We start from the raw sequence: 24,483 nt of genomic DNA on the forward strand, positions 1-24,483 counted from the left end.
CCAGCTGCATTCTGGGAAATGTAGTCCCGGAGCAGAAGGCTGGCGCAGCGCCCCCTTCCGTCCGGCTTCCGAGCCTGCAGGCTCATCGCGGCCGTGACTGCAGCCGGCAGCACGAGGACGGAGGTGGCAGCTGCTTCCAGCTGCAGCCCCAAGGCCCCTGTACCTCGAGATAAGGCAAGATGCCTCGCAAATTCAAAGCTACAGTTACATCGCTCCATGTTCATCCCTCAGCCGCAGTGGTGTAAAAGGATGGAAAGTGCACACAACCTTAGCCCTGATTCCACCCCCACCAACCAAACACCTTGGGCAGTGAGGATGCACTTTTGCCTTGTCTATGCTATGGGGCTTTACTAAAAAAATTCCAAATGGTTCACCCAGATGTTCCAGAGGGAATACTTCATAAATATCTCCTGTGTAGACATAACTAAAAAAGGCTATAGCAATGCAAAGACCAAGGTGCACTGATTTTAATGCTGCCACCACAGCATGCAACCAGTCAATCAAAACAGCAATGTAGGCTCACTTTCCTGCTTTCAGAAATATTAATATGATTAAAATATTTGCTGTTTGAGGATATAATTATTATTTATATTCTAGTAGCACCCACAATGTGAGAGAAGCTATCCACACATGTAGATATAATTTAAGAAAATCATCTAGTAATTAACCATTAGAACAATTTACCAAGGATTGTGGTGGGTTCTTTCTCAATCACAATTTTTAAATCAAGATTGGATTTTTTCAAAGAGATGCTCTAATAATTACTTTAGGGAAGTTCTATGGCCTGTGTTACACAACTAGATGATAACAATGGTCCCTTCTGTCCTTGAAATCTATGAAAACACTCAGGAACATATATTTCACAAAGAAATCTTTTCTCCCAACTTTTAACAGTTATTGGAGTTAAATAACTAAATATTAACAAAAACAAAGGGTTTTTAATAGTCTAGTTAAACATCTCTCACCTGGCCAAACTCTTGGTTCATGTGATGTAATAATTCCAATTTATTTCAATAGACTCCAACTTTCAAGAGACTCTCCCAGGGAAAACAGATCTGAGAGTCTAATATAAACAACAAACAGAAAATATTACTTCAAATTATAGCAGGTCTTTTAGTATCATAAGGAAACAAAAATGGACTCAGACAATATTATTTTCCTTTGAATGTTATTTTTAAACCTTGGCCAAGCTACACAAATTTAAACTGTTTTTGGAAAAAAGTCAGTTTAGGACAGTTCAAAGCATAAATCAGCTTGGGAAGTTGTTACACTGTTTTTACAACCATAGTTATACTATCTGCACTGCCCTTAAAAAAGTCAGGTCTCATGTCCTTTGCAATGTGCACAATGATTCCTGACACTTTTTACACTCATCTTTGATCTTCCTAAGAGGTTAAAAACATAAACATTGAAAGATTGCTCATCCATATAAATACTTGGTTAAGTTACTTGTGATGGATGTGATATACCTTGACTTTAGCAAAGCTTTTGATACGGTCTCTCACAGTATTCTTATCAGCAAGTTAAGGAAGTATGGGTTGGATGAATGGACTATACAATGGATAGAGAACTGGCTAGAGGATAGGGCTCAACGAATAGTGATCAGTGGCTTCATGTCTAGCTGGCAGCCAGTCACAAGCGGAGTGCCCCAGGGGTCGGTCCTGGGGCCAGTTTTGTTCAACATCTTCATCAATGATCTGGAGGATGGGGTAGATTGCACCCTCAGCAAGTTTGCAGGTGACACTAAGCTAGGGGGAGTGGTAGGTACCTGGAAGGTAGGGATAGGATACAGAAGGACCTAAACAAACTGGAGGATTGGGCCAAAAGAAATCTGATGAGGTTCAACAAGGACAAGTGGAGAGTCCTGCATCTAGGACAGAAGAATCCCATGCACAGCTACAGACTGGGGATCGACGAGCTAGGCAGCAGTTCTGCAGAAAAGGACCTGGGGGTAACAGTGGATAAGAAGCTGGATATGAGTCAGCAATGTGCCCTGGTTGCCAAGAAGGCTAATAGCATATTGGGCTGCATTAGTAGGAGCATTGCCAGCAGATCATGGGAAGTGATCATTCCCCTCTATTCAGCATTGGTGAGGCCACATTTGGAGTATTGTGTCCAGTTTTGGGCCCCCCACTACAACAAGGATGTGGAGAAGTTAGAGGGAGTCCAGCGGAGGGCAACAAAAATGATTAGGGGGCTGGAGCACAAGACTTATGAGGAGAGGCTGAAGGAACTAGGCTTGTTCAGTCTACGGAAGAGAAGAATGAGGGGGGATTTGATAGCAGCCTTCAACTACCTGAAAGGGGGTTCCAGGGAAAATGGAGCTAGGCTGTTCTCAGTGGTGGCAGATGACAGAACTAGGAGCAACAGTCTCAAGTTGCAGTGGGGGCGGTCTAGGTTGGACGTTAGGAAAAGAAATTTCACTAGGAGGATGGTGAAGCACTGGAATGGGTTACCTAGGGAGGTGGTGGAATCTCCATCTTTAGAGGTTTTTAAGCTGCGGCTTGACAAAACCCTCACTGGGATTATTTAGCTGAGGTTAGTCCTGCTTTGAGCAGGGGGTTGGATTAGATGACCTCCTGAGGTCCCTTCCAACTCTATGATTCTATGATTCTGTGTCACTCTGACTTCACTTAAATTATCTGAGATACCAGCAACCTATATTACCAGAGAAATTAGATACAATTGTTAATAAGTTGCTTAATTACAAACAAATTTAACCAAATATAGCCAAAATAAAATATTTCAGTTAATTTTAACGGAGTGGAAAGGTTGAAATGTCTACATTATTCTGCTAGTAATATCATTCAGAACAAAGAAAAGGCTGAGATGCTTTCTTAAGGACTTCTTTAAGGACCTGCTTGGTAGTTAGTTTGATCCATCAGATTTATTTGTAAATTCTCAAAAGACATAACACAAAACAGAACTCAACCTTAATGACAGAATTGCAGTGAACATCTCCATAATAAGGTGCATAGAATTGCATTTCATGTCAAGTCCCAGGGCAAAACTGTTCCATCAGACACTTCTATTGGTAGCTCTTAGAAGAGACCCCAGAGGCAACCTAGCATTTTAATATAACCATAGTCTTGAATCACCAAAACATCCAGGTCACAGTAAATAGCTTGGCTTCCCCTGACAAGAGATGTGCTATTTGTGGGCCTACATCTCATGAGCCCCTTTGTCAATAGCAGCAGACCATTCAAATAAAGCAAGGTGAGCTCCTGGGTTACCCATACAGCCCAGAATGGCCATGAAGGGGTTGGGCTTGATAACAGGGGCTGCAGGTAAGGCAGGAATAGTAAACCTCTGGATCAGCAGTTGCTAGAAGTGCTGCATCTGCAGTGAGGGTGCAATTGTTTTAAGACACTGGGTAGCACAAATAGCTAATTTGGCGTACAGATCCCGTACTACCGATGATAATGTGTGAGAAAGATTTGGTGTTTCAAGCAGGGGCGCTGCTGGGGCAGGGTATGGGGGCTTGTTTCAGTAAGTATCCATGCCTGAGGAAACAAGCGGGATCATCCCTCCCTTGTTCCTTTATCGAGCGAGGATGACATGCGCGCCGCCCACCGCGCAGCACGGCTCCTTTAAGAACAAGGCCGGAGGCCGGCCGCCGCCATGGTGTGAGTTGTGCGCACGCGCAGCTCCCTCGGCTAGGCAGGCACGCTGAGGGTAGCCTAGGGCGTTCGGTAGGCTGGTGCTGGACTGTGGCGGGTGCAGCGGAGCTCGGTGCAGGAGCAATGGGGCTCGGGTCGAATTGCACCGTGCGGGGTAAGCGAGCGGGAGGGCAGCGGCGGGGGTGCGCGCCGGGTGGTGGGTGCTTGCTGTCTGCTCGCCACCTTCACAGTTCACTTCCAGTTGGTGTGCGCGGGCCCCCCCCCCCCCTTAGTCTGACCTGGGCCCTTCCTGTTCCCTGCTCGGGCAAGAGGTGTGGATGGTCGCGGAAGGGTGGGTTGCTGATCACCCCTACTTTTTAGGAGCGGCCCGCCTAGCTAGAATCCCGTGTTCCTCTGTAATAGCCCTGCAAGAGTTGGGTGGCTGTGCCGTGGTGGTGTAGTGTCCCGGCGCAGAGGAAGTGCTGACTGATCCGTAGGGAAGCGTCCACATGCAGAAGGGTCATGATTGCTTTGCAGAGGATGGGGCTTCCCTGGGAAATATAGTGACCTTCACAGGCTTTTTTGCGCACTTTCGTGCAAGTGTTTATCTCGCAAGTTTCTGATAACTAGTAAATCATTAACCCAGCAAAATGGTTACATCCACTGAGGTCTAGTATTGTGTGTTGTGTAATAGTATCTAGAAGCCTCCGGATTGGTCCTATCATTGTTGTAGGTGCTTTGCAAATAGCAAACTTCCTCTCTTTTACACACCTGTTGGAAGCTCTCTTACTAAAGAATCATTTAAGTTCATGACTTTCTCCCTCCCTTCTCCCCCCCAGTCCATTTGTCTTGCAGTGGTTGTTTGGTTTCTCAAGAAACTAGTGATTGACTGATTTTACCTTAAAAATCCCAGATTGCCTAGATTTGAAATAATGTAATTTTTAAATTTAATTTTTAAATTTAAAATGTTGGTATTTCTCTAGCATGTAGGATTTAAAAGCAGAATTTCTATTAGTGGCTATTAACATACTGTTGCCACCTCAATAGTGTCATGTTCTAGAGTAACTCAGCAAAAAAGGGAGGAAACACTTTTTTTTCCTTAAAGTTACAAATGTAGTAACGGGTGCTTACTATTGTGGGTTGCTGACTTGTACTACAAAATATCAAGAATCTCTTCCCAAAAGCAAATAACTAAGTAGTAAAGTTGGAGTAAAAAATAATTCTTGGATAACCTTGGCCATATGGGGTCATGTGACTAAGCAGTGTTGCTGAGCAGAAAAGGAAGCTACTACTTGATTAAACATAATCATAATCAAGTTACATAATCAAGTTACATAATAGGTCTAAAATATGGTATTCGGATGAAAAGCTTTTGGAAATTCTTGAAAACTACTGCATAGTCTATTGTGACCTAAAACACTTTTAAAACAATTGCTTTAAAGAATTACATAAGTGTCTACAGGCATTTTAAGTTATATGTGCTGCAGTGTTCTTGTGCTCTTCTGGCCTTTTTAATCCTGCTTGAGCCTTCTAGGTAATACAGTTAAATTTAAAACTTTTTTCTTTCAATAGTCTGACTTGTTTCTTTAAGTAGCTTTCACAAGTAGGCTTGTCTAACATAGGATCTGTTAATATGGTTGGTGCAAGCTCTTAAAATGAATAAATGTCTGTCTTCTCAATTTGATCCACCCCTCCCACCCCATAACTCTCAAAAACAGACTTGCAGCAGCAGGAGTGGTGATGAGAACTGGTGTAATGATTCTAAGAATAAAGTGGTGAAGTTCATGGTAGTTTAATTAGTTTTAAATGCTGTCAACCAAAAGAGCTGGGAGGGAGAGGGGGTCAGGTCCAAAGGGAATGTGTGGAGAAGAGCTGGGGAGGGTGTAAAGGAGATTGAGTAAACTGGTTTCATCTGGAAAGATATAGTGCTAAATGTCACTGGTTTTTAATCAAATAATTTTGGAGACTTATATGGTGTCTTTAAAGTGCTTTTATTAGTTAGAAACTATTTGGATACATCTCTTGTTCAAATCCACCTATGATGGTGACAATGACCTGTTTAAAAATCTGTTCTTGATTTGGTTCTTGGCCTTCATGAGTCACGTAATCAATTACACTCAATTTGTTGTAATACATTGTGTAGTCACATTAATTTATGAACCTTGTTATGTAGGATGCAGTGTGTGGGGGAAAAAGTACATAGAATACATTCAATGATATTCATGAGGTCCTAATAATCTACTTCAGGGATGTCCAGTCTGTGGCTCTTGAGGGCAACTATGTTGAGAAGAAAAGTTGTCTTTGTAAAAATTTTCTCCCCCCAGGAGGGGAAGTGCAGTGCAGAGCTACTTCTGAGCTGCTGCTCCTTTTTAAGAGGGATTACAGATGCTGCAAAAGCAAAGGAGTAGGGCCATGTAGCCATTACAGGAGGGGGGTGTGAAAAGAGAGAATGCAGGCTGCACAAAGCAAATGGAGCAAGAGGAGCTGGGCTGCCTGGAAAGAAGCCTAGGAAGAGGGTAAGTAAAAGTCCCCCAATAGTAGGGATGTCAGGAATTGATCATTAGGTGCCCCCTGTGAAGTGACTTTATGAAGATTGTGATGCCTCAATCATTAACTGTTTTGGAGAGGATAGAATTGTTCTAGGGAATTGAACAAGTTGAGGGGGTGGGGAGGAGAACAGGCATAAGGGAAGGGATGTGGGAAAAATTCCTGAGGAACATAATGGAAAAAGCTGTGTACTGGTACTACACATCTCGCTTCCCCACCAAAACAGTCAGGAGGCTTTGTGAGTAGCAGCCAGATAAAAAGTTTAACAAATGAAGTTTGAAACTAACTCATCAATAGAAGCTGATATGACAACTCTTAGCAGGGTCCATGGAATGCTTCAGTGGAATGTCAGCAACTTATGTTGAGGATGACACTGGTTCTTCCCTGATCTTTCATATTAGCCTCTAGCTGATATGTGTCAAATATTTGAAGCAATATGTTAAGTTGAAGATGTCAGTTCATGTCCTATGTCATATGGGTGCCCTCCTCTTTTCCTGTGTACATAGTTAATGCTATGCAAGACAGTATCCGAGATTGACACTGTAGTTCTTCACTGACTAGTAAGCAGCTGAGTAATACAAAGCAAACCTGCTTCAGGGATTGACTGGCTTAGTGCTCCAGCTTCTGTCTTGAGCAGAAAAAGATTCTGGTGTCAAGCTAGGAAACTTCTTAGGTGAGGTCAACACTGGAGGTTTTGCTGATTTAGTTAAGCTGTATTTTGCTGGGGCTGGAATAAATTGTACTTGCAAAAGCACATTGTTGCTAGTCTATGCTGTATCTGTACTAAGGGCGTTTTGCTGGTATGGCATACCAGCATAGCTTTACAGGGGAACCCTCCTAGTATAGACCTGGCCTTATTTTCCAAAGCTCATGGTGACCATAGACCTGGTCTGGACAAATGTAATCACAGTAGTTATGGTGCTTTCCAGACACACTTCTGATCTGCATTTAACTATGCTGGCTGTATTAGCTACCTGGAATATTCAGTCTAAAGCTGAAGAAGAAAACTGGCCTCCTTCACACTTATTGTAAGTGCTACTGAAAAAAGAGAAAGAAATGGATGATCTCTACTAGCTTACTGTTATCTTCACCCTTGGGTTCAGTTTAGCCAGTTATCCTGTGTTGTACTTTAGAAGACTTCTTCGGTCTGCGTGTGTGCGCTCTTCAAAGTGCAGTATGCAATCAGTTGTGTTTGTGAGGAAACTGAGTTGGGTGGCACCAGGTTGATAGTGCTAATTTGCAAGTATTGGTCGAAACAGTGGCTTGCTTTTAATAGGGGGACATTTAAAAAAAAAAAAAAAAACAAACCCAAAAAAACAGTTGACAAAAATTGGGTAATCTCTGCTTTCTTGTAGGACAACAAATCCAGAAATGGTCCATTTTCAAGTCACTTTAAAACTTATTTTTTCCTACTTAGATGCCTGGGTTTCAAATTCATCTTACTTTTCTTCTGGGCTGCCAAGCTGTTCTCTACTTTTTATGGCTTGTCTATAATGTTCAGAACTCTAGAATACAGTGCACACACATACTGATGATCATATTCCACTTTTCAATAAAATGTCACTCTTGATGGAGCTTGGACCAGGTGCACTTTTTCATGCGTTAAGTGGTATAGATAACAATGCTTGCCACAGAGTATGCAAGAAGGGTATTCTGAAAAGTTCAGAGTTGTAGATTCTTGGTACTATATCGTGTTTATTTTTATTTATTGATGGATTTTATTAATTGATGTCAATGTTTATGCACAGCTATCTTAAGTATAATATGGCAATGTAGAAACATTGACACTTCCAATATAACTTTTTGCAGTCTTAGAGGGAGTGGGGGAATTAAGGTGACCTGTATTTTTCTGAGCAGATCCCTATGAATTAGAGCTTAGTTTTTAAAGATAAAATCTTTATTGGTGTTGATAAAAGCCTAGTGCATAAAAATCCATGTGTTGAGAATATATCTTTCTGTGTATACCTTATGAGTCTAAAGGCTAAGTTTAAACTAGTAAAACACTTGTGGCTAGCTTGTGCCAGCTAGCTAAAGTTTGGTCTGCAAGGTTAAAAATTGCAATGTAGATGTTTGGGTCCTGTCCTTCCTGAGTCCAAATATGGCAGTGTGGCCCTAAGTATGTGATTTAGACCCACTACCAGACAACTTGGAAATAATTCTTTGTAATAACTCAACACCTTTCCCATCTCTAGCCATTGGAGATATTGCAGGTGCAAATGGGCCATATTCCATTGTAGGCAAGCTCATCATACCATTCCCTCTGTAAGCTTATTAGGTTTAATACCTTGCAAGCTCTTACTACTCACAGCTATGTTGTAGTTCTCGGGTCTGGGTTCTAGGTATAAACTGAAAGATGTGGACATATCCGTGGATGCACAGGATTCTTTTGTGAATGCTTTGCCAGGCTGTTTAGATTAATAGTACTGTTGGGGTATCCTCAGCTACACAACCATATAGATTCCTTATTCTCAATGTATTTCCACTTGGTAGTGACTAAATGCCTAACCATGTTTTGTAACTGATTGTAACTTCCTCCCAGTCCAAAGTATTGAATTTTGCTTTACCAGATCTCCTCCTTCCAGAGCATTCTAGCTCATGGGGGTGTTGTTGGGGGATACATCTAGTATGATTTTGTTCCCCATTGGCCTTAACAGAGCATGGGTAAATTCCCACAGTTGATCTTACGTTAAATGGAGAAAAATCACAGTTTTGGCCCACTTAAGTTTCCCTACTTTTTGGCTGACCTTAGCCTGGGGGGTGGAAAAAGGGAGGCCATTGGATAGCGGCGCTTGTATTTCCTTCCACCCCCAAAAACAAAACAAGGTGGTGGACATTCATTATGATCACACCACTCTTCTGGAATAATGATGGGGGCAGTGACTCCTTTGATCTGTTGCTATCATCTACCACTACTACGGTGTCCTACAAAGAGGAAATCAGGAATCTTTTAAACTTGTCTAGGCATCTTTCAGATCCAGGTCTCTGAGACTTGCTTGGGGAGTTATCATAGTCCTAATGCTGTAAGAACTTTCCCAGGCAATGTGTTCCCAGAATGTGTAGAAGGAATTGCAGAGCTTGGAAGGTGACTCTTTTCAGCAGCCTATTCTCTCCTGAATAGATTTGCCAGCTGCATGTTCTCTTCCTGCATGTCTTGGGAACCTATAGATAAGCTGGTTGGATAAGGTCTCTACTAAATTCAGATGAAACCTTTCTCTCTCCAAGTCTCTCATCCCCTTTCCACTTTTAAGAGGATCCTAAGACTAGTGAAAAATAAAACATTATATTTTAGTGATCTTCAGTACAGAGATTACAAAATGCGATCACTGTGCATGTATAGTAGCTGAACTTAGTTCATAATTCATAGCAATTTTATTGTCTTAACCCAACAGTATATGTTGAAAATTTAAACATAAAAACTAAGTTGTTTGATCTTTAAATGAAGAAAAGCACCTAATGCTAGTCCTATTGTAAGAGTTACTTAATTGCAGGACACATTTTACATATGGGAATCTGTTCTGCTTCTGTGCTTGGCTTTTTTAATGACCAAGTTGTCAAGGTTCTCGTCACCAGCCAGCGCACCTTCAGAGCTTTTATTATGAACTTCATTTTCAGAAATAACTTTAACAATAGTGCTGTAAATAGCATGTAAACACTTCGTAACATGATTCACACCAACCCACCAAGCATCTCAACCTTTTAATTCCATATGTATAGCATAGTCACATGAGGTTTTTTAAAATCTGTGGAAAGAACCTTGTAGACCTTAGATGCCCATCTGATTTATAGATGAGCAGTTGAGAGAGCCAGACAGTATTTACATACACAGTAGGAGAATGTCTGAGTGGGACTGATCCTTTAAATTGCGCTGCTGCTGACTTTGTCTGGAGGGAGTAATTCTTTCCATTTCTAGGGATGGGTGTTATGGCAGCCAGGCAGGAGAATTCTGTGACAGTTGGGCAGAAGCTCAGGGTACTTTCAAGTATATGACACAAGACAAAAAGCTGAAAGCAGGACTTAAAAAACAAACAAACAAAAACTGGTTTAATTACAGAGAAGGAAAATTATATCAAGTGAGACAAAGAAGAGTGCAAAGATTTAGAGATGCAGAGATGAGCATAGAATGACACAAGAAAAGTGAGAAATGGGGAGAAACATTTGTTTATATAAACAGTATCTCAAGATTTTAGTACCAATAAGACAACTTGTTTTTCATGGCCTGTGAGAAATGCAGATTAACACTTGTAATTATTGTCTAAGTGCGGATTTAATCTTTGATTTTTGTTTCAGTACCTTTAAGAGGTAAATTACAAGTACAAAATTGTGATACTTGTAATGTAAAATCTGTTCCTCCTCTGCCCAGTGTCTAGCATTCAATATCTTTAATTAAATCTATTTAAGGGAATACTGTAATCCAAGTTAGGATCCAAATTTGACTGATTTTGAAAATAAAAAAAATTGGGGCGGAACTGCTCCTTGCATTATGGATAGTATCTTGTGGATTTTTAAACTTTTTTCATCGCTATGATTATTTTTAAATAACCATTTTTCCTGAACCTGAAAAAAGTGCTGCGTTCTCCTTCTGCTTCTCCACTAGTAGTTAACACAGCTCTACAAACATTTATTGACATAAATGATGCAGATGCCTGAGCAAAAAGTAAATGGAAAGCCACATTAATTCCAGCTCTCCCATAGTCTTCTCTTTTTTCTAATAGAAAGGGACAAATTGAGTGGGTCTGGGAAGAAAGTTTTTATTTTCAAAACCTGAAGCAGGTATTACAAAATTAAAGCTGCATCAAAGTAGTTGAACTGTCTTTAAGCGCTAAAATGACTGACTAAATTTAATGAAACATTCAATTTAAGGCTTTGACAATCTTTCTCTTTATCTTACTCTAGGTGAATGGATTGCTGCAATCTCCTTAGCTGCAGGAGCAGCTGCTGTTGGTTATCTGGCATACACAAGATTCCTCTCTAAAGACAAATGCTGCAAGGCAATGGTAAATCTCCATATCCAGAAAGATAACCCCAAGGTAGTTCATGCATTTGATATGGAAGATCTGGGAGAGAAAGCTGTGTACTGTCGTTGCTGGAGGTCTAAGAAGGTGAGAGGGAAAAATTTTAATATTTGTTGTTAGTGTGCAAGAATCCTCTTAAACTCAATTATATTGTTCCTTGGTCTGTTGAAGAAAACAAGCTATTCTTAATTTAGATGAGTCTACGTAATTGCTACATTTCACTCCTACAATAATCTACGAAACTGTCTATAAAATGTAATAAACATATTAAATTTTAAAGGTTCAGGTTTTCTTGTAGACTACATATTCCTTTTGGGAGAATTCAAGCCATGGATTCTGCAAAATGTTGTAGTTGTAGAGATCCTCATAGCTGGAAGAATCTTGTAATCACTAGTAGCACAGGAATCCAACACTTACTAGTTGACAGTACCACTGTCAGTGAATCGGTGAGCTCGGTCTGAAAGCCTAACCTATTGTCAGTAACTCCTATAGGAATAAGTGGGAAATCCTACTTTTTTTTTTTTTGGCTGAGGTAAAGCTGTGCATGCATCTCTTTATTTGCATTTTATACTCAACGGTTTAATTCATCATAGAGGAGGAATCATACATCATACCTAGAGGAGGAAGTATGGGGAGGGGGATTACAAGTGCATGGAGGCATGGTTTCATTATTAATGTAGCATGCTGCAAAGTGTGAAGACTAAGGAAGTTTCCAATTCGGCTGTCCCTGCTAGTGGTTCTGCTACAGTTTAACGATCCATACTGAGTGGCAGAGCATGAAGTAAAAATAAAGGTCCATAATGCCATCAAGGTCCAACACTCTCCATGCAGAACTTGCAATGACTGGCATAAACACTCTTAAATGGTATTAAAAAGAATGGTGTAGTATTCCTTTATAAAAATCACACACATACTACTAATAAAAGGTGCTAGCTTGACAGTCCTGGAGAGTGAAATGCTGTTTATCTACAGCACAGATACAATATAGTGGCATTAAAAGATTCCCCACATGGTACTTCAGTTCTAACACGGAAGGACCATTGTCACAATTATCTGTGCATGTGTATGTGTGCCCAAATGCCAATCCCAGTAGAAACTAACAGGTAATGGCCACAGTGGTGGGTGTGACCTCTGATATGCCTAGGATAGACCACTTGAACATGCCAGGGTCAGGGCAGGATGCAAAAAGGACAGCAGAACCACCAGTTTTGGGAGGATAACTCTGAAGTCAGATTCACCAAACACTCAACTTTTCCAATGATACCTTACATAGCATAACTTGTAAGATTAATTGCAATTTTGTTATTGGTATTAATATAAATGGCCACTCATATTTCATAGTGTCAGGGGGTTGTGATACCAAGATCTAAGCCCAAGGAACCAGATTGAAACTACCAGTCAAGTCACATAGACCACCAAACAGTCATTGAATAGTAATAGTTTTTGGTTACTACCAATCTGGACTGTGTTCTAACCCATTATAGAGGTGAAATGTTCCATATCCCTTTTCCAATTGTTCAGAATCATCAGCTCCACTTCTAAATACCTTTATTTTTAAGTTCCCTGTTAGTAGACACCTGGCAACATGTAATAATACACTTAAAACAACACATGCCAGAATCCATGCCCTAGTATGTTTCTATCCTGCTAAAACTAAACTTGATGATGGCATTTTACAAAGATTTCTATGATAACGTTAAAACAACTTTCGTGCAGTTGTGTGAAGAGAGTCTCTGTTCATGATGGCTGGCTCTTTAATTACCTTGTTATCTATAGTTTAAGTACTTTCTTGACATTCAAACTAAAAAGGAATCATGAGGTGTATTCTACAGCTAGTGCCCTGGTTTTCTTTCAAATTGCTACCTCCCTCTCAGTCTAAATAGACTGCTCAAGAGCTTCAATGAGCTCATTGAGTCAAACCTGAGTTGAAAAATCAGCTTTTGACTCTTCATGAAGGCTTAATGGTTCTAAAGCCCCTTCTTAGAAAGTCTTAAATTTTTACCGGAGATGTGATTAATTACTCTTACAGAGCAAACCAACATAACTCTGTTTAGACGGGATTTGATTCAGTTTTACTCCAGCCGTGTTTTTATCTCTTAGCAGTTAAGAGAATGCAGAGCACAAAAAATTTCCAGTTATCACCACAGGAGTCTAAGGTTGGGGGTGTATGTGTGAGTGTAAATCATGAAGGAGTAGAACAGGATTCCACTGCTGCCACATCATTGTGATCCTTTATTTTTTTTATAAAGGAATACTCAGGTTAAAAACAGTTTGTACATACATTTGTAGGAACACCTTCTGAACTTTGCTAAACAGCAAAAATGTGAAGAAGCTTTTTGCAAGTATTTTGGCTTGGGCTAATCTGTTACTTCAATTTGAGTCATGAGCAAGTGAAAGTGAAGCTGTAGTGGCATGCTGCTCTGACACTTGCTAACACAATAGGATCATACTTAAGTTCATGAGTGGCACTATGAATTTAAGATTTTGCAAAAGTCTATCTTCACAAAACCTAAACTTTGTGCCAAACTTAAACAGACTCTCACTCTTGCTTTGTCCCGTAGACTCAACTTATAGTGCTTCTCAGTGGTGTACGGAGGGTCTCTGTCACCCGGGGGCCAAGCCTACATTTGTGTCCCCCCACCTCATGCCCTCCCTTCATGTAGGGCAGGAGGGGGTTCTGGCACTACCCCCCAGCTGCCCCGGGGAGAGGGAGTCTGTACCTGCGGCGTGAGGAGGGGGGCTGGCTCAAATGCAGACTTGACTCCAGTGCGCAGAGCCTGCCTCTCTTGCCGCAGCCTGGTGCTGGCTCGGATGGGGGTCGCCTCACCCCCCTGGGCCTGGGGAGGGGGACTGGGCTGGCCCTTCATGATGCAAGGGGGGAGGTGCTGAGGTGCAGAGGGGCTGGGCCAGCTTGGCCCTTCATGATGCACGTGGGGGGGATGCAGAAGCAGGAGCAGCTGCCCCTCAACCTCCTGCACCCTCTGCCTGTTGCAGAGGGCTGGCCCAGTGCGCCTCCCCCTCCTGCATTTACCCATTGCTCCAGCCCGGTGCTGGCTTGGATGAGGGTGGCATCCTCCCTCCTCCCCCCCCCCCAGCCTGTGGGGGAGTGCTGGGTCAGCCCTTCATGGAGGGCGGGGGCACAGGAGGCTGAGGGACGGCTGCTCCCACTTCTGCTCCTGAGCCTTCCCTGTGCGTCGTGAAGGGCCTTTCCGGGGCCCCACTCCCCAGGCTGGGGGTTGAGGCAGCCCCATCTGAGCCGGTGCCAGGCTGCGGGGTTGAGGCAACGGGTAAGTGTGCTCCAGGCTGGTCCTTCACAACGGGTGGGGAGCCCAGGAGGCTCTGTGCCCCTCAGAGCCCCCTGCACATTGTGAAGAGCTGGCCTGTCGCAGCGCCCCCTCCCCTGCCCCCCCACAGGCTTGCGCCCAGGGCCCTGGCTCCCCTCCGCCTCTCCCCTCAGTATGCCACTGGTGCCCCTGGATAGTTTTCTCTGTCTGTTCAATCCTTGCGCTTTCTGCTGAGACAGTTAGCAAAGATGACAACTGTGGGGTGGGTTTTGTGATGTGGACACTCCTCTGCTGGATGCAGTACTAATATTACAAAACTCAAGTCATCAAACAACCATCAAATGCCAACAACAACTTCAGTCACAGCCAGTTTGGGCCAGATTTAAAAACAATGGCCTACAAGTAAAAGGCCTGTAGGTGTTCCTTTAGCAGACTCCTGAAATCATCTGGCTCCATCTAACAGTTCTGCTGTAAGAGATGATCAAGATAAGTCCCATATCCCCAAAACTGTTTAAATAGCACTGTTCCTGCCTGTCAATTTTGTCCTTATTCTTCAATAATCTCCTGCTTAGGAAAAGACAATGAATTCAAAGGCAAAATCATGAAAGGACAAGGCGGGGGGAGGGAAGAAGTATGAGACCTGTCTTTGTCTCTTTCTAATTCGATTACAGACCCCAATTCAGTCTTTTGATCCAGTTTTTAAAAGCCATTATTTACATTGCCACCCACAAATCTCTATCAACAAAGCTTATTTTTGCATCACATGATATTACATTCCTATCTTTTTTTTCTATTTACTATCTATTTCATAATATTGTGGGGAATGAAAAGTTGTTTCTTTGTTTTCCCTCTCTTGGGTCTCTTAGTGCATCTTCTCTTCACTAGCAAAGAACTGAGAAAACTTAAGGTGTGTTGGAAACAAATTGGATATACTTTAGAGAAGCTTATGGCTGAAAGCATTCCTATGCTACAAATGAAGGTGACAGATATATGTAAGCTAGTATGTCATATTGCCATGATATTTATAGTACAATGTTGAAGTGCTTGCAAGCTACAAGGATATTTAAAGGGGATGTTATTTTAGCCTCTTCCTCCCCCTCCCTCCCCTAAAATATCCTGTCACTAATGCAGTTCCATCAGTGGTAGCAACTTTCTGAGGACTAGTGCTGACTGGTTGCTGGTGTCTTCACCATCTTAACTAATGCCAGTCTAGAGGATATGATGGCTAAAATGTCAGTGGCTGCCAGTACCTTGTTTAACCTGGGGTTCCTGCTGATGTTTCCCCACTGTGGCTACTTCCCCCCCACCCTCTAAAATCAGAGTCTTTACACTGATAACACTTAGAACTAAAAACAACTCTTCAGTGCATCAAGAAACAAATTAATCGGGCTGCCCTCAAACACCAGTGTTTCTTGTAACATAATCCTGTTTTAACAACTTTAAAGCATGTTGGAACAGAACTTCCTGACCAATCAATGTTGATAATATTTGTCTAAGGGGAAGCTTACTGAATGTGTCTGGATTAAAGAGATAAGCATCTTGTTGGGGCTGACATTCTAAGCATAACCAGTTGTAAAACAAGCTTGTTTTTCTGATTCTGAAAAATGCCAGCCCTCTCAGATAATGACTGCAACACAGGTTCTGATTGGAAGGGGGAAGGCCTTTGACTTCTAAGAGCATATCTGTCAAGTATCTTGTGCACCAAGGCATTGCCTACAAGGTAATGATTTCAAAGATAAGAGGAATTATTAAAAACCTGCAGATTTGGAGTTCTCGCCTGGGCCTTGCTGTTGTCAAATCTAGGTCTCTAATCCTTCTGGTTGAGAAGATAACATGCAATTGGACAAAGTGTTCATTCACTTTCTATGCTGAACAGTTGTGTAGCATTACTGGTTGCTGCAAAGATTGCTGCCTTTCTCCCCGCTGACTGAAATAGTTTGCCTGAAGTGAGCTAAAATGTGGTGGTGTGGTATAAAACTTTTATTTACATGTTTTGAAAGACTGCATTACTCAGGAGTGTCAAAGCCGCAAATGCATTATATAGGTTATTTCAAACAAATGTCAATAAGGCATGTGAAACCACACCATCGTACTTTTATACTCTTAAGCTCTAAACATAGGCACAGATACTTTTCATATGCCTAAGCCTGTAAAGTTGGTTTGCCTTAAAAGTCAAAGCAGTAAATATAATAGCTTATATTAGGATCTCTGATCTAAAACTATTAACTAATCCTCACAATACTTCTGAGGTAGATAAGGGATATCTAGGGATGTCTTCTGTAGTGGTAGCACTGGTATCTGTTACTAAAGTAAACAAATACTGTCTTAAATTTGTGGATCTAGAAAAATAGTGATTGCTACTGTAGATCTTGGAAAACAACTTTTGGTGAAGTGCCCCACACACTCTCAAAAAATGGCTAAGTTATATCTTGCACAGGAAAACAATAGAAATACTGAAATAATTGATACTTTGATAGAAACATCATAATCCTATACTTAGAGGATAGACAAAAAGATCTACACAGAGGATCACTGACAACCGTCCCTTAGCTTTCCTTTCTCTCTATTCTTCAGATGCACCTCGTTTCCTGGGGTGAAAATTTAACTGCCTTTCAAAACAGTTAATTGTGAATTGTTAAATATATAAAAACACCATGTTAAGGTTAGGATTAAGAAAAAAGGAAAGCTAAGATGATCAGTGTACAAAATGTTGCTTAATGTTCAGTAATAAGATAAGTACTTAAACATGTCAAGACAATGTCATTGGAACGTGTTATTGTAAATGACCCAAAATATCAAAATCTCTTGTATCCCAAACTGTGTAGGCACTCTTAAACATTAAATCTAGAAATTAAAATATTGAAGGTCTGCTATTACAAACCTTCAAGGTAGATTAAAAATCTTGAGATAATTAGAAAGATAAGATTCTTATTTCTCCATTGGTGAACTAAACATTTTTTTTTGTAGTCATGATGGCTTATTAGATACTGGAACTTATAATTAAACTGTGTATTATATAAGACTTGCAACTTTCAGGCCCTGCCATTACCAGATCCTGCCTGCAACATCAGGAGGAAAAAAAACTTTGCCAGACTCTAGTTCTCACTGTTGCAATGTTTGGTTGCAAACATGACTTTAAAAAAAAAAAAGGTTTTTAAACCAATAGCAACATCTTTTATTTTTTGCAAGAGTTGGCACTAAATTAAAGGGACATTGTCAATTTAAATGTCTGCATTTAGCAAGCCATATCACAGAAATTAAATGAACATTCTTAGAAAGGGACTAAGTTAGAACTTCGGGGTAACATTTTTCTTCATTTATTCATACGACTGAATGTGGCACTGTAAAAGCAACTCCTCTCATAACTGAGGGAGCAACCTTACACCAATTGTCTCCAAATTGTTTGATCAGAGGTAAGGAGAAAACAATTTCTACTGCCGAAGTAGAACATAATCCAAAATATTTAGGCTCTAATATCAGTGAATTGTGTTTTAACACATGTAACTTGAGTGACTTACTCATGAGAATTTGTCTAAACGCTAGCTAGAGCAGGGTTTTATTCTATTTCCCTACATAGAACAGCCACTGCATCGCAGTCATGTGCCTCTGAGTTGAGGAGTAACTGCCAGAGCATATAGAAAGCTTGTGACGTGGATAGGTGTCTACTAGGGACTAATTTACAGCAGCATATTTTGCTTGTCCTAAATTTACCTTTCACTCCTAGAGACATAGCTAATTATGTTGTCACAACTAGCAACTACTGTGACCTTGGTGACTGTTCTCAGGTACCCAGGATTGAGAGTCACCTGGTTCCTCCTGCCTCCAGCATGGAGTCTTGCCTGTGGCTGGCTGGATGTCAGCTCCCTAACACCATTAACCTGTCAAACTCAAGCTCTCTCCCCCAGGCTAGGCCAGCCATAAATTTGCCTTACAGGTTAACAATAGGTTCACCCCAATCCCCAAGATCCTCTGAAGAGTTTCCCTGTGATATCCAGCCCCAACTCTGACTACTCGCAAATACCAGATCCTCTGCGCCCAAATGTTCAGTGTACTTCAGTTTACCAATTTTACCTTAAAACACTGCTGCTGTAAATGACACAGCAGTTTTGAGCACTGATGATAAAAGTAGGGTTCTGTAAGAAAGGATAAAGATTTCACTAGAAATGAGTGATGGAAGAAAATGGTTACAATACAAAATGTGAACCCTGTGTCTACACTCAATAATTCCCTTTCCTATCTAATACAGATTTTTTCCCCCCACCCCAAAGTTCGTATTGTTGCAGAGTTGGCTGGTTTCACCAGAACAAAGATGCAAAAGTTGATGAAAATGCCCCTGTTCCACAAGGAGTTTCCTCAGTGAATGGATCCAGAGGATGCTCTCTCCCCCACCCCAGTGTATTATGGAGAAACAAAAGGCTTTACAATAAACGGAGTGAATCTCCGTCTTCTTGTAATGTTCTTTTTATCTTCAGATGACTATTTTTTGCAAATGCCTCTAGTGGTTTTCTGCTGAAAGCTAAACAATTGAGCGTTGCATTGCATTACCTGTTAAATAGGGTAGGGTAATAACCTCCTTCTACCATAATGGGGCATCATTGAAGGCTAGTCTACACTCGTGCTTATGCTGGTGACTAATTTTTACTCCAGGTCCATAAAGTCTATTTTCAATATAAATTTTTCCTTAATTATTATCTGTACATACATCTCGAAATTATGAATCTTGACAAATTAGGATTTTTTTGTGGATACCTCACATGTTACAGAAAACTTACTATACCAAACATATATCTTAATTTTTATGGATAAATAATTTGCCCAGGAGCCTCTGCCCCACTTAGGTGGGGTTGTATGGACATAAAGCAAGGTCAGAACTTGGGCTATCATAAAATCATACATTCAGGCCAAAAGGGGCTGTTTGGATGGTCTAATCTGATGTGCATGGAATTTCAGCCAGTGACTCTAATTGCTGCACTAGCCAAACAACTTGTGGATGAACTTCTGACATCTCTGCCTCAAACCTTTTATCTATACAACTTTCAGTTATTTAAGGGCCATCCGGATTTGGGCTTCTTACCGGAATTATCTGCCATATTTGTAAAAGGTTCAGTAGAAGAGGTATTGTGGAGATGGCAGCAAACACACAGGAACAGCTACTTGCACAAATGCTCCAAGTATACATACTGATTACCTTATTACAGTGCTCCCCATAGACTGCAGCTTCAACCTTGCTGTCTGTCCTTTTTCTGGTCCATTGTCCATGTACAGTGGATTGCATGGTCTGAAGACCAAGAAGGAAATGCTTCCTTTTCCAAGGTTTTCAAACATGCTATCTTTTGATAGAATTATGTTATTCTAAACTGACTAGGGTGTATGCTTTCTTCTCATTCTCTAAGGTCATTCTTCATTGCGGTCGGTAAGGCGGGAAATATTAGTTTGGCGATGTTCTTATCCAGTAAGAAAAATATTTTGCAATGTTTTCAGTAAATAAGCAACTAATGCTAATTAGGAATGCTGTATTATGGAGTAAATGCATGTGTGGCAACACTTGTGTGGTTATAACTATTTTGCACTCACCTTAATAGCCTGCTTACAGTTAAGTGACGCATAAACATTTATCTTCCAAGAATAATAGAATGTAGACATACTTCACTTTATATATAACCACTTTGGAAGATGCTAAAGCTATCTTTCTTTACAGCTCTTTAAAAAACAACAAGACTGTTAAATGCAGAAGTACAGGTTACAAAATATTGGCAATGACGTTAAATTGTCCAGTTTGCAAAACTACTAGTTTAGTGTTCCTGTTTTCACTAAACATGCTCTAAGGTACTTGAAAATGAAGTGCCACATGATCCAGTTACAAATTACAGGATAACACTGTATTTACCAGCAGAACTTGAGTTGTCTTTTGTACTGAGTCTTATTGTAATATAAATAAAAATATTTATCTTGTATGAAAGCATTAGCATGCACATAGTATGTGTAAGATCACTGTATTGGCTTTGGGAGGGCATAAGCACACAAGCAAGGTTGAGGAACTTGAACCTACACATTGTGGGTCAGGAGAGAGTGCTACAAGCTAAACTACACTGACTCACTTAACCTTTTTGTCTACCACTAAATGCTTGCCTCTCAATTCACATTACCACCTTTGGATTCAAAGCAATGACAAATGACAGTAGTCCGAGCCTATGCAGGTACCTCTTCTAGTCTTTTCAGTTGGCCACTAAATAGTATGTAGACTGTTTATCTGGACTTCTTGCAGGCCTCTGGAGTCTGCATCCTTGAAGCATGTTTGGTAAAGATAAATACATAGCTGGTAGCTAGAGAGAAGAGTTAGTACCATCTGTTCCACCTTGCATTTAGCTGTGACACTGAGTACCTTTCCCAGACCTGAAGTGGCTCAATGTGGCTCTGTGGCTCAAAAGCTTGTCTCTCTCCAACAGAAGTTGGGGCTGATAAGAGATTACCTCACCCACCTTGTCTCTCTAATATCCTGGGGCCAACACAGCTACATCTACATTACATATAGTTAGCTGTCAATTTTGTCAAACCTGGGGGCGGGAGGAGGAATTACTCTTGCATAAGAGATACCATTGTGTTAAATGAAAAACCAAATTTCATCTTATCAATAGCTTCTGTATGAATTAATCAGCATTTCATTAAATACTCTGGCTTGAAATTTTTGCTGCATATTAGTCAAGCATATAGTTATTGGAACATAGTGACTGATTTGGTGATAAAGATAACTTATGATGCAGGAACATTTAATATTCTGTAAAACTTGAATTCTGTTTGGAAAAATTCCTTTGGCTACTTGTAGCAATCTCCTTATCAGCAAGTTTGTTAACCCCCTAGGAACCACAATCTCTATAGGCAAAAACCTTAGTGTAGATGCAGTTGTCAGCAAAAGGTCTTTTGTTTTGTTGATAGTATGGCTTACTTCATGTGGGGAACTGATGAGCTATACTGCCAGAAGAACTCGTCTGTTGGTATAAGCTGTGCCTCCACTAGAAGGGTTTGCTGGTACCTATACTGACACACCCTTTCTAGTATAGGCAAGGATCTCATTTCCCTCTTACAGAAGAGGATCCAGAAACTGAGACTCTTGTGCAAACCTTGAGTAATCTTCACTGCACTCCAGGGCTCTCCCTAGGGAATAGAGAATGACTGTTTGTTTGGGGAGTGAGGGTGGGGAGAGGTCAGTGATGAAAAGGCAGCAACCTAGGCTGTCTTGATACAGGGTCCAAAATTGGAGTTCCACAGTGCATTGTGAATTGGGGTTCTTTCCTTAGTTACAGAGCTCCTGTACATTACTCACAGGTAATATTAATGAATACTTAAACGTTTAACCAAAATTAATTGAAATTCTTGTAATATATTTGTGGTACCACTTGCATTGTAAATGTATCTTTACCGTGTGAAGACATTTTAATAACTTGTGGGTTATATTTCCTTCTCATTTATCTATTAAAGAATGGGTGCATTTCAAACTATTGTACCTCTCTTTCAGTTTCCATTGTGTGATGGTTCTCATACGAAGCACAACGACGAAACTGGGGACAATGTTGGGCCTCTGATCATCAAGAGAAAGGAAGCATAAACTGAATTGTTTGAGGCCATCATTTATCAAAATATTACTTGCTTATTTGTAATTGGAGTAAACAAGTTCTGTCTAAGTCATTTCACTGAAGAATTTTAGGTGTGTGGTATACTGCAGGCTCCAGCATGTATAGTTCATGGTGCTTGCCTTGTTTTAAACACTACATATGTATGTTAAATACTCCTGGTTTAATGATATTTGTTTCATGACTGGTATGTACATTTTCATTAAGTATGAAATTACAGTGACAATTAGAATGTACTCGGAACCGTATGAAGATCATGTAGTTGAAAATAGTTTTCCAGTTGAACAAATTTATTAAATTATCTTTAAGTAGAACAAGTGTGGCTAACTTGTCAGTGAATAATTTTAAATCTGAAACTACAGCAACGATAGTGGACACTTAGATGCACATGTGGTGCTGTTGAAAAAGGTATTAAATGGCAGAAAAATCTCAAGTGCATAAAATGTAACTTAATACATCCACAAAGTGTAGTGCAGACAATGATTAATAACATGATGTGCTGTTTAAGACTACAGTTGTACATTGTAACTTCAATAAAAATCCAAGATAAAACACTAATAAAAACAAAGGCTTACTGAAAGAATCTACTACAAATTAAATGGGTAGAGTCCGATTTACTGCAAACAGCGAGGGTACTACTCTACTAAAATGACTAGGGTTACTTACACCAGTGTTGAAGTTTGACCTTAGTGTGTGGTGTTTAAAAGTGTGTGCTTGTGTTCCGGTCTGGATTTTTTCTGAAGCAAAACTTTCTTTATATGCTAGAGAATGCCTTACTCAGCTTTCCCTGTTAAGGCATCTTCCTATAAGTTTTGAAGGAACTTGATAGTGTGGCATACCACTTCTGCCATTAAAATTTTGCTTCCCATTACAAATATGGGACAGATAAACCATAGTCACAGTATGTTCATCTCCACTTTACAGAGATGCCAAACTAAGCATTTGGATTAGATAAAGAGGGGATGATGTCAGATGAGGCCCAGCTCACAGAAGTGAGTGAAGAGTTTTTATGTAACCAGTAACTTTACATACTAGGCAATCCGTATTTAAAAGTATCCAGAAAGGGGGTGACTGTCAAAGCTAAGGAAATCTGCCCACCACTTTTCAATAGGAGAGGATTTTGACCAAGGTAATGTGTCCCCTCTGGCTCAACAGTGAAGTGGATCTTTTGGAGGATGAGGGTGATGTAATTACTTATCTTTTCTGAGACTGGAACTCTGTAGGCAGCATGTTTATAGAAAAACTGCAATAGCCAATGGGCCAAATTCTGCACTGCCTTATACTTTGCCCTTGCTTGTTGCCATCCACAGAGATTGAAAGGAAGGAGGTTGGCCCAAAGTGAGAGGAATTGAAGATTTCAGTAGAGGTGGAGTTTGAAAGAGTAATCAGCTAATTTTTTTATCTGAGCCTACTAGTTGAAGGAAGCAGTGATCAAACAACATTGTTTCCACCTTTTCCTATTTTGCCAAATAAAGATGTCCAATACACACACAGTAAAAGTACCAGCAGCAATAAGGATGAAGAAATTCCATGGAACAGTGGTTTCATCCAAAAGGAGTTGCTACTTTCATTAAAACTGTGGCAGTGTAGAATTAAATTAGTCAAATACACAATTGGACTGATGTTGATTGTGATTGTGTTGCACTCTGTACTTTTCTCTTAAGGAAAGTTATTTTATAGGTACTTTTGCACTCAAAAGATTACTGTAGCTAAAAACTTGGGTTAATGTCAGGGAGTGAGGAAAGAAATATTGGAATAAAAATCTATATTTGGCTGCCACTGAATGAATAAAATGTCCTTGGACACTTTATAGACTTTCAGTAATTCAAGTTCAAAAGTTCCAGCGTAAGTCCCCCAGTTACAAAATTGCTTCCGAGAATCCATCAGTAAAACATTTCCTTCTGTTTTAGTGGAAGGGGAGTTCATTCAGTGAAAAGCTTTTTGGGAAGAGAGGCTAAGCCAAATTCTATGTTGTCTTACACCCTGTGCATTCCTATGAAAAACAGCAATCTGAACAAATATGTTCAACTTAGCCATAAAGTGATTAAATTAGTAGTTCTACTGCAATTTGATGCAAATACAGGTAACTTCTTAACGTGCTTACCACTAATTACTTTTGTGGTTCTTTTGAATTTGATAGTGGAAAATAAATTCTAAGCAAACATATTTGCTGGCTAGTGTGACAAACAGCAGTGAAAAACTTAAAAAAAAACAAAAAACAAAAAAAACCCCCAAAAATGTTACTCTTGTTATACATCTGGAAACTGTCTGAATGCTTCCCTCCTGCGTACTGTACGTTTGAGTCTATTTCTTGACATTTTGTTCACATAACTGTGGGGTGGAGAAGTGAACTGTGTAACTCTTAAAAAGTATAATATATCTAGTGGCCATAAAGAATGTGAACAGGACTACT

General features: G+C 40.4%; 1 protein-coding gene across 1 annotated transcript; it reads left to right on the top strand.

Annotated features, from left to right (window-relative positions):
* The first annotated feature begins 3,618 nt into the window (after nucleotides 1-3,618).
* On the top strand, nucleotides 3,619-22,387 carry CISD1 (CDGSH iron sulfur domain 1). Its single transcript, XM_067552757.1, has 3 exons — nucleotides 3,619-3,774; nucleotides 11,040-11,245; nucleotides 21,956-22,387. Exons 1-3 carry the CDS (start codon nucleotides 3,744-3,746, stop codon nucleotides 22,043-22,045), a joined length of 327 nt encoding a protein of 108 aa, XP_067408858.1. The 5' UTR covers nucleotides 3,619-3,743; the 3' UTR covers nucleotides 22,046-22,387.
* Nucleotides 22,388-24,483: the final 2,096 nt, after the last annotated feature.

The sequence above is a fragment of the Emydura macquarii genome, unplaced genomic scaffold (genome assembly GCF_026122565.2).
Source record: "Emydura macquarii macquarii isolate MOO-44397 ecotype Brisbane River unplaced genomic scaffold, CSIRO-AGI_Emac_v2 contig_1390, whole genome shotgun sequence".
Lineage (NCBI taxonomy): Eukaryota > Metazoa > Chordata > Testudines > Chelidae > Emydura > Emydura macquarii.

What these genes read in the sequence shown, in the direction of transcription:
- CISD1 (XM_067552757.1), top strand. Translation starts at nt 3,744, where the DNA reads ATGGGGCTCGGGTCGAATTGCACCGTGCGGG. An exon ending in GTCGAATTGCACCGTGCGGG is followed by an intron (nt 3,775 to 11,039) that starts GTAAGCGAGCGG and finishes ATCTTACTCTAG; the next exon opens with GTGAATGGATTGCTGCAATC. An exon ending in GTTGCTGGAGGTCTAAGAAG is followed by an intron (nt 11,246 to 21,955) that starts GTGAGAGGGAAA and finishes CCTCTCTTTCAG; the next exon opens with TTTCCATTGTGTGATGGTTC.